The sequence below is a fragment of the Erigeron canadensis genome, chromosome 6, assembly GCF_010389155.1.
Source record: "Erigeron canadensis isolate Cc75 chromosome 6, C_canadensis_v1, whole genome shotgun sequence".
Lineage (NCBI taxonomy): Eukaryota > Viridiplantae > Streptophyta > Magnoliopsida > Asterales > Asteraceae > Erigeron > Erigeron canadensis.
The window spans coordinates 31,507,281-31,517,046 of NC_057766.1; the positions used below are offsets into that span (position 1 = coordinate 31,507,281).

Consider the following 9,766-nt stretch of genomic DNA (forward strand, 5'->3'; position numbering starts at 1 on the left):
TTAATACAAAGAGTTTAACAATTATCCTCATCTAAGTACATATGGATGATGGTGTCATTGGTATGCCATTACTTTGATTAAGTGTTCCCTTTGATGAATATAATACCTGTAAAACTTTAATTAAGTGTCTCATTTGCATGTATATAATACAATATCCGTACGTGTGGTGTATGTAGTGTAGTGTAGGTAATCCTGGCGCATTAATCAATATCAATATAATATAATATAAATAAATAAATTCTTGAAATCAGGTGATAGTGTGCAACCTGTGACCTTTTTCTCCTTTCAGTTCTACCATCTGTTTTCATCTTTCTGCAACTCTTTTTACTCCTTTCACACCCATTTTACCTACTCACTCTGCTTACTACTACTATTTAGTATTTTCTCATTCATTTCTATCTTTCTTTCTAAACCCCCCACAAACACAAAAATCCAAGAAAGAAAAGAAAAAAAACTTCCTTCTAGATTCATCAGCTTCAGTGTCATGTATGTACTCCTCATTGTTTACTACTACTACTACTACTATTTTGTTACTATTGGGATTGTTTATTTATGTTGAAAAAATTAAGCAGTTATCAGCATGCGTATTTAAAGGTGTTTATTGGAGTATATAATAAGTTCAAAGATCTTTTGTTATTGTTTATCTGCTTAAAAAAACAAACAATAAGATAAGTAAGTAATAAGTAGTCCCTAGTATCCCCATTTTATGCACTGGCTATGTATGATGTATCTATACATGTTTTTGTTTCTCTTTGTTTAGTATGAACCTTACTTGTTTTATAGTGTTTTGTCTTTTATTTATGTATTTTGTTATTACCACTTTAACTTGTTTTGTTTGTCATAATGTTTGGTGTGAATAGACTGTTTTGAGTGTAACTTGAAACCTAACTTTTGATTATTTATGGCTTATGTAATACATGCAATCTGAGATACTGAATATATTACTTTCTTGATGTTATTATCTCTTAGAAAGCCCAAAGCTTTGACCTTTATTGATATATGTACATACCCGTGTGAGGGCGAGTCTTTGATTCGGATGTACCTGGGATAACCCTGTTGTCGTTTTCGAACCCTTTCCTTTGATATATGTGTAAAGGGTGCATCTAAAATATTTGCTTGTTGGTTTTCATTTTAAAGATTTTGAAAGTTGGGTTTTTCTTTTCTTGATTTTGGCAGATTGTTGGTGATCAAAAGTTATTAATGAAACTATACCAAAAGGGGTTTATCAAGAAATGGAGCATAAGTCATGGCCTTGGAAGAAAAAATCTAGTGAGAAATTAATGATTGCAGCTGATAAAGTAAACAGAGGGAATGAAGATGAGGTAGATAAATTTCATGCTTTTGCTTTTATAAAGTCAAATATTTGACTTTTGAATTCACATTTGAGGTGATGTTTTTTTTTATGCAACAACTTTATATGTATGATTGCAGGCAAAGTTGGCTGACAAAGTGGATCTGGAGAGAAATTTGAGAATTTTAGATGAAAAGCTTTCGGCTGCACTCGGTGAGATTAATACTAAAGATGAGATCGCAAAGAAGCAGACTAATATTGCTCGAGAAGCCATTCAAGGTTATTTGCAACATTTCATTTATAATTTAAACTGTGCGAGTGTGTATTTGTTTAAGGATGTTTTCCTTAAATACTAATAAATTACTATCTAGTTGTCCCAATTGGGGAAATTACTATTTTCTGGGTCAGGGTAATTAAAAGTTGAATATGGTTGAACTTTTGTGCATTTTCTTTACTGGATACCGGTAACTAAAGCTTACGTGGTAAATTAGTATTGAGCATACAAGGGCATGGTCGTATTTTGCAGACTTGACCCATACTTTTGTTGAGGAATTTGAGAAATGAGGGTCATAATGGATTAATGAAACGCCTTAAGATGACATTGCTAACAATTTACTTTTCCATATATTTTATTATTTTCAATAAAAGATGACCATGTCGGCGTTATTATTGTCACATAAGCTCTAACTATAGTCATCTCATTAAAAAACGTTTAAAAACTCTAACAGGAGCCAACTTTTAATAACCCCCTAGCCCCAGAAAATGGTAAGTTCCTATATCAGGACAATTGATTATGGTAATTTGTAAAATCTATCTGTTTGATTGAACTATATCTTGCACGATGTAGCAAGTTCCACCAGTTGTCACAATTCACAATTGAAAAAGTAAGTTCTTATTTTTGGCACAAAAAAACCATTTAGTTAACTGTACTTTTCTGCATGTTAATAATGTTAATTTGTAATTTATCTGTTTCATTAAATTATATCTACCATACAGGATGGGAGAAGGCGGAAATGGAAGTTTTAGCACTTAAGCAAGAACTAGAGAAAGTTACTCGGCAGAATGTAGCTGATGGGGAAAGATTACATGGTGCTGATGCAGCATTGAAGGAATGTATGGTGCAGTTGCGATTTGTTCGTGAAGAACAAGAGAAAAGGATTCAAGACGCTGTGGATAATACATCAAAAGAATTTGACAAAAGAATAAGTATTCTAGAGGAAAAGTTAGCCGAATCAAATAAAATTATTTCCAAACTAAGTTTGGAAAACATGCAACTGGATACAACTGTTTCTGTAAAGGAAAAGATGATTGATGAATTACAATCAGTCAGGGGTCAGTTGGATTATGATCTTAGGGCTGTTGTGAGTCAACTAGAGTCAACACAAAGAGAGCATTCTTCTTTAAGTTATGAAGTCCGCGTGCTAGAGAAGGAACTTGAGATTAGAAACGAAGAGCGGGAGTTTAATCGAAGAACATCTGAGGTGGCACACAAGCAATATTTAGGAAGTGTGAAGAAAATTGCAAAGTTGGAGGCAGAGACGCAGAGACTACGCTTGCTTGTTCAAAAACGACTTCCTGGTCCTGCTGATGTGGCAAAGATGAAGAATGCAACTGCAGTTACAAGAAGAAGGTCTAACCCCTTTCCAATGGTGACGATGGATTATATAGTTGATGATGCTTCTAGTAAAAAGATCGCTTTCTTGACTGAGCAGTTGTGTTCATTTGAAGAAGAGAACAGGCTGCTCAAGGAGTTCCTTAACCAGAAAACAAGTGAACTATCAAAAAGTCAAACATCTGAAATGGGTAGCGATGAAAAGGTTAGCATGGCTGAATCTTGGGCACCATCATGCTATACTGCTGGAGCTTCAGATATCGGTTTAATGGATGATTTCGTTGAAATGGAAAAACTGGCGTTAGTTTCTGTTGAGAAACCGTCTGCAAATTCCAGTCTTGTTCAGGAAAATCACATCCATTGGCTTGATAACATACTGAAAGTGGTTGCTGAACATGCTAACTTAATGCAACGAAGCTCTACCGATATGCTAGACGATATCAAAGTCGCATTGGCAGGAAGAAATAAATGCGATTTCGGTATGCCGGTTGACATGATAGATGCAAATGGTGACATTTCTGATGAAAATATGAACAAATCGATACAGAAACTAGTTGAACTCATTAAAGGAATTAGATTGTCTGATAAGGATGATGGCTTATCCCCATTCAAGGCATCAGAAACACCGACAGGGTACACTGTTCATATCTTTCAGTGGAAAACTTCTGAGCTTCGGGCTATTTTGGGTGAATTTCTTCAAGTTTGTAATAAATTGGTAAATGGGAAGGTTGATCTGGATGATTTTGTCAAAGAGTTGACTTCAGCTATGGAATGGATTGTCAATCACTGTTTTTCCCTTCAAGATGTATCAAGTATGAAGGACGAAATCAAGAAGCATTTTGAGTGGGACGAAACTCGCAGTGAGAGTGAGATAGAAGGTGGGACCATTGGACACTTGTCAGAAGTCGATAAATTGACTTTTCCAAAAGACCAGTTACCGGGTTGGCCTATGGCTTCTTCTTGCATAAAGAATAAAAGTTTTCACTTGGAACCGAATGTGAAGGAAGAAGTTAGAAATTTGAAAGATGACATCGCAAAACTTGAATCTGCAGATAAGGATTTGGAATGTAAGCTTCAGAAAGAGAGTGACAAATGTGCATCTCCAACTGTTCAACTTCAAGAATCAGAGAAAGCTATTGGAACTCTCAAAGACCAAACTGAAGCAGATATAATGGTGAAAGATCTTGACAAATATCTCATTAGCACCGTTGATAAATGCAACGAGTCTCATCAAGAACCTACGGCTATCAAAGATCAGGATATTAGTACTAGCTCTGATGAAAAGCTTGATTCCACAAACATCCAGCCAGAAAGGTATATGCCTCTCTATGATTCATATACGAAAATGTCCTTTAGTTTTACAAGTTTATGCAGAACTGTTCTAAATACTCCTAATGGTTTTGTTTCAGCATGACAGGAAAGGACTTGAAAGGTTGTGACATCGATGGCGATACATTGACCATTCCAAGTGTAAGTCTTTTTACAGATGTCTTGAATTCAAGATTCATGCCTATCGTCATATCTAATCATATTCAAGTACAGGAACATGCAATAACTTCTTCAGAAAAGTTGGCTGAGTGTCAAGAAACCATTTCAAACCTCGGCAAACAGTTGAAGGCAATGGCTTCTTTGCCTATACAAACTTCTGTATCTGATAGCAGTGAAATAACCGTATCAACCTTAACCGACGAAAACAACAACCAGAAAATCTCATTACTCGACAAAATGATTACTGAGGATGCAGCAGGAGCTCCACGGTCTCAAAAGACCAAAGGGGTTTCTCGTACTTTAACATCACCTGCTATATTGGATGGTAATTCAAACCCCGTGACAGTGATGTCACCACGGATGTTTGTAAGCGTTGAAGGAGTGAAAGACGAAAAAGATGAAGAAGCTTTGGTGAACTTTTTGTCGATTGTTCCAAACAAGAAGAAAACCGGTGGTGGTGGGATTCTGAAAAGATTGTTTTGGAAAAAGAAAAAATGTAATAACAAATAAGTTGTGTGGTGGTGAGCTTTTGGTTGGTTTAGTCTTTTTGTGGAAATAATGTTATGTTTGAGGAAAGGATTGTATTGTTGTGGTGATGTAGATATGGTCTCTAACCAGAACAAATGGAGCTACTATGAAATCCTGTTTTCTGTTTGACAAGCATCGATTCTCTATAAACTATGATCTAGAAAAACCCAAAATTTAATGTCACAAGTATGCAAAATCATCATGACAAATTCAATAAAGATTTGCTCCATAGTGTAATTTGCGTAGGACACAAAGCATAACCAAAAAATGAAATACAATTAAACAACTTATTTATAGTAGATTTGACACACATGCTTGCATTGTACTATACCAGGATACCTACCCCAATCACCCAGTAAAAATATATATACGAACACTAAACAACCAGATATGATAATTACTTGCCAATGATAACCAAAAATTAACACATTAGATAAAAATATGAACAATGACCACCAATAAATTGTACTTTTAATTTCATGGATCAAAGAACAAGGCTGATATATGGACTCTGTCAAGTGTCAACATTAGCTGTATAAAGAGACGAGACATACATGTGTAGGAATCAAGAAAAATTTAAAAAGCAAATCGAAAATCCCTCACATTTGTGTGGACTAATATCTATCTACTACATAGAATACGAATGAAATTCACAAACTATCACACTAAATGCACCCAGACTCAAGATGAAGCATGGCATTCACTTATTGCATCTGCACAAGTAATGGAATAAGTGTTAATCCCCATACAACAGACCATCCACGATTACTAGCAAAATTACATATGCAACATTATCTATCCTTTCTATAAACTCTATATAACTGACATCAATCATTTTTTGTATCAGCTAGGGCTAAAAGCAGAGTTAAAAGGTCTAAACATTGTCTAACTTAACAAGTGGACTATAGTTATTGGTGAAGCACTGAAGCATCCAAGTTATAACTAATTAGTAACCAAAAACAAGACATTTGAAAACAAACGGATACCTTCTGGTCTCCATTCCCTCAAACTGCAGCAAAGATTTATAGTTGGGATGACTAACAAAATTTCTTGCGTAGATGGTCAACCTTGGCGAATGAGCTCATCCGCAATTACATTTCTCGCCTCGGTACATAATATATCAGGATTATCTCCTTTAATAGGCTTGTGGATGACAATTTTGACCATTCCTGGGTTTAATGAACTCTCCATACCAACAGGCATTATTTTACCAGTTCCCATTAGAGTAATTGGAACCACCGGTACTCCAGTTTTGGCAGCAATGCTGAATGCACCTTTCTACAAACAAAAAAAAAGCAGGCTTTGGCATTTTTGCATATATATTGCCCAACATGAAATGAAAAAGGTCTCACCTTGAAGGTGCCTAAACTTCCATCCTTACTTCGTGTACCCTCTGGAAAGAAGAAAACAGATCCACCATTCTTGACAAGTTCCATGCATCGTTTTAGAGTTTGCTATGTTAACAAAATCGAATAATATATATTTTAGCAGCCAACATGCAGATGTTAATGGGGGAAACAAAATGCGTAAAGAGTATATTAGATACCATTTGGCTCTTCCTGTCCATACGCTTTAGAGGAATAGTGCCCAGCAAGTACATGGCCCACCCAATAAGGGGGTAGAGGAAAATTGCCGTCTTGCTAACGAACTTGAAGTTTCTGCCTAGAGTTAGAAGGGTATATATGTCTAAAAAGCTCTGGTGATTAGACACATAAACAGCAGGAGAATCTTTTGGAGGCAAATTCTCGGAACCCTGAATCTTTAGTCTAAAAAATGGAGCAATGGTCAAAGATGCCCAAATTTTAGCAACAAAATGCTGGAAGTTCCTTTGGTATCGATCCCATAGAAGCACAAATGGATGTCCTACCACCATGACCACAAATAGAAATATAGCAATGAAGGATGTCATGGTGTAAAAGCCAATTCCTCTGATTTTTGAGCCCAAATGAATTTCTGCAGTTACATATCGTTACAATTAATCATCATTAAAAAGGAAAAACGAAATGAAATTGGTTAGATCCAAATAAACCTGACAATCGATAGGACGCTCCAGGTGACCCAGTTCCAGCGATTTCAGATCTAACAACTACAGACCTCCAATTTTTATCCTGTTTAGGCCATTTATAACAATCAGATGTGCCAATGAACGTTTTTTGTGGTAGAGAAAGACATTGAGATGGACAGTGATTTGTCCTTTTACTAAGGATAACGCAATTCTGAATAGCATCTGTACAAAACATCAAGAAACCTAGTTACATAACATTAACTAAAACCATGTTAGTATCTGAAAGAAGCTTGAATTACCACATAATCGAGGAATCCTGAGATTGAAGCAACGCTGATATATGCAATAAGATCACTTACTATGTTCCAAATGCTTCCTGACTGGATCTCTATACGGAGAGCAATAAAATCCCTGATAAGCATAAAACAAGCAGAATAAAAATGCCGGTATCAAACCTTTTACATGAAACTATATATAAAAAGTAAAGTAGGTAACACCAAATGCCGTCTTCCACGAGTTAATTGAACCCTTGACCTGTGTCTCTAAAGGTAAAAAGTCCAACCACTTATAAACAATTATATCAGTATTTTGCTTTGATCCAACCCCGCTGGTTTTTAGATGAAATATCTAACCAGGTAAAACTATATATAACAGACTCCAGCGATCATAACGTGACATGCCCATCCGCAAGAGCAATTTAACCACCTAGATTTCATCCCCCACCTAACCCGCACTAAGCGATAAACTATTTCTCAAACCTCTTTAACTCAACACCAAAAATCCTCGAAAACCGTTAGAAAACTAGTGTTTACGCACAAAATGGGGACAACAGTTGTTAAAAGTGTTGTCCTAGAGAGCTAATGAGACAGACATATCTAGTAATGGTAACCAGATAAGGTATTTTGTTTACACTAACCTAAATTTGTTTAAGAATCTAACTAACTTTTTTTTTAGAAAGGCAAACTGTCCTACTATATGTATACAACCAAACAGCACTGTAAAAATATTAATACATACTCTGGTAAAAATGAAGTTTTTATATTAAAAAAAAAAAAGCAATACTTACCGAGTGAATATAGGATGATGATGATGATGATTGGTGGTAAATCATTGAACCTGGCCAGTTGATTAGTGTCATTCGGGGGAACTTTTCGATCACAATAAAACGTGCCGATTATAAAAGAGTAGCTGGACTTTATCTGAAAGTGGATCGATAAAATCGGTGTTAATCTCGAACAAACAAACAAGAATCACCTGTATATCTTATCTTCTACGGTTCCAATTTTTTTAATAAATTTTTAATAAAGTTGTAAATCTTTATTTCGAGTGACTTTGTGCTTAACGGTGTGTTTGGAACCACACGGTGTGTACACTTGATCAAGGGAAAACATATTAACAATGTATATATTATACTGCGTCATGTACAACGGTATAAAACAAATATTGTTGTAGATGTCTAAATAATGTTGTAGATTTATCACTTTCCTTTGATTAATTTTACTAATGTAATAGTATGGTTGTATATTAATATCATTTCCATCATAAAGGTTATATCCAATTGTTGTTGTTGAGCTGTCACGTTATATTCTTATAAATTCTTATATAGCTTTATAAATCCTTCAAGTTCTATAATTTTATCTCCAACCATACAAACATCCTTACATATCATTTTACCTATAACTATATACAAAAATATATTAGACTATCTCCATTAGAAGATAATAATTAGAAATCCTTAGATATCCTAAAGTAAATCCTTAGGCAACGATATATTTTTAGAACATCCAAAGTACTTTTGTTGTTTGTTTGTATATAAAATATGTAAGAATGTGATGATGTGAAAAAAATATAAGAATATATAAAAATGTTTGTATATTTGGAGGTAAAATTAAGAATTTGAAAGACTTATAAGGATTTTAAGAATTTATAAAGATATGATGTGACAGTCAAATGACACTTAAGGGCATCCTTAGCATTGGAGATAGTCTTAGGTAATGACAAGTAAAGACATAAACTTAGGTAAGAGCATCCTTCAAAAAATATTTAGATTTGGACAAATATCCATAATAAATGAAGTGATATTTGTACCTAAAGGCACCCCATTGGAGATAGCCTAAAAGAAGTGATATTTATACCATAACCTTTGATGAATCTATCATACTTGTGCATTAATAGCTTGAACAATCAACTGATAATACTTATGCATTAATAACTTGGACAGTCAGCTGTATATATTTATTAAAAATGATGGTACGAATATCACGACTCTAAAAGTAATTATGACTTTGTGTTTAATGGTTTGGACTACGATCCTTTATGTATTTAATAAAACAAGTTTTGTCCACCGGGCGACATTGTTTACGATAGTGTGTACGACTGTTTGAATAGTGTCGCAAGTTACGTAAAGTCGGTGTCACTCGACACTTGAAAATGCTATAGGATAATTGTAAACCATCTTTTCAACTCAATCATCTAATACAATAAATAATATAACAATCAAAAATCGACAATAACTTTATTGAAATAAATTTATTGAGTTTCAAGCTCATTGTTTTGACTATACCATCAAACTTTGTAGTGGCATAATGAATGTAGAGACAATTCATCAGTGACTACCTTAATATTATAAACACCAATGTTGATATAATTTAAGTTGAACTAGATTTTGTATCCGGGTGTTGCCCCGGAAAAAATAACGACACGTAAAATATCGTGACAAAAGTTAAAAAAATAAAAGTATAAAAAGTAAGTAAAAACAAAACTTTCTTTTGAAAAGTAAAAAAAACGAAAACGATGTTGCAAAAAGTAAAAGCACGAAAACTTTAGTAAATTTATGCGAAAA

General features: G+C 34.4%; 2 protein-coding genes across 3 annotated transcripts; one reads left to right on the forward strand and one right to left on the reverse strand.

The window, feature by feature from the left end:
• Positions 1-350: 350 nt before the first annotated feature.
• Positions 351-5,048, forward strand: LOC122605477 (filament-like plant protein 7). Of its 2 annotated transcripts, none has more exons than XM_043778431.1 (6): positions 351-486; positions 1,177-1,322; positions 1,432-1,570; positions 2,288-4,217; positions 4,313-4,373; positions 4,446-5,048. In XM_043778431.1, exons 2-6 carry the CDS (start codon positions 1,233-1,235, stop codon positions 4,899-4,901), a joined length of 2,676 nt encoding a protein of 891 aa, XP_043634366.1. In that variant the 5' UTR covers positions 351-486; positions 1,177-1,232; the 3' UTR covers positions 4,902-5,048. The 2 variants fall into 2 exon arrangements, with proteins under 2 accessions (XP_043634366.1, XP_043634367.1); XM_043778432.1 differs by lacking the exon at positions 351-486 and adding an exon at positions 1,069-1,090.
• Positions 5,049-5,368: 320 nt separating this feature from the next.
• On the reverse strand, positions 5,369-8,260 carry LOC122603363 (1-acyl-sn-glycerol-3-phosphate acyltransferase BAT2, chloroplastic). The gene is made up of 7 exons (XM_043776040.1): positions 7,991-8,260; positions 7,284-7,335; positions 6,949-7,146; positions 6,466-6,872; positions 6,272-6,373; positions 5,906-6,197; positions 5,369-5,632 (listed from the first exon to the last, which is right to left on the reverse strand). The coding sequence occupies exons 1-6, from the start codon at positions 8,060-8,062 to the stop codon at positions 5,982-5,984; spliced, it is 1,047 nt and encodes a 348-aa protein (XP_043631975.1). The 5' UTR covers positions 8,063-8,260; the 3' UTR covers positions 5,369-5,632; positions 5,906-5,981.
• Positions 8,261-9,766: the final 1,506 nt, after the last annotated feature.

Bases quoted from the DNA above. Each gene is read 5' to 3' on its own strand.
- LOC122605477 (XM_043778431.1), top strand. From the start codon at position 1,233: ATGGAGCATAAGTCATGGCCTTGGAAGAAAAAATCTAGTGAGAAATTA. The intron at 1,323-1,431 runs GTAGATAAATTT...GTATGATTGCAG, and splicing joins ACAGAGGGAATGAAGATGAG to GCAAAGTTGGCTGACAAAGT. The intron at 4,218-4,312 runs GTATATGCCTCT...GTTTTGTTTCAG, and splicing joins ACAAACATCCAGCCAGAAAG to CATGACAGGAAAGGACTTGA.
- LOC122603363 (XM_043776040.1), bottom strand. From the start codon at position 8,062: ATGACACTAATCAACTGGCCAGGTTCAATGATTTACCACCAATCATCA. The intron at 7,336-7,990 runs GTAAGTATTGCT...TATGCTTATCAG, and splicing joins CATCATCCTATATTCACTCG to GGATTTTATTGCTCTCCGTA. The intron at 6,198-6,271 runs GTGAGACCTTTT...TTTTGTTTGTAG, and splicing joins GAAGTTTAGGCACCTTCAAG to AAAGGTGCATTCAGCATTGC.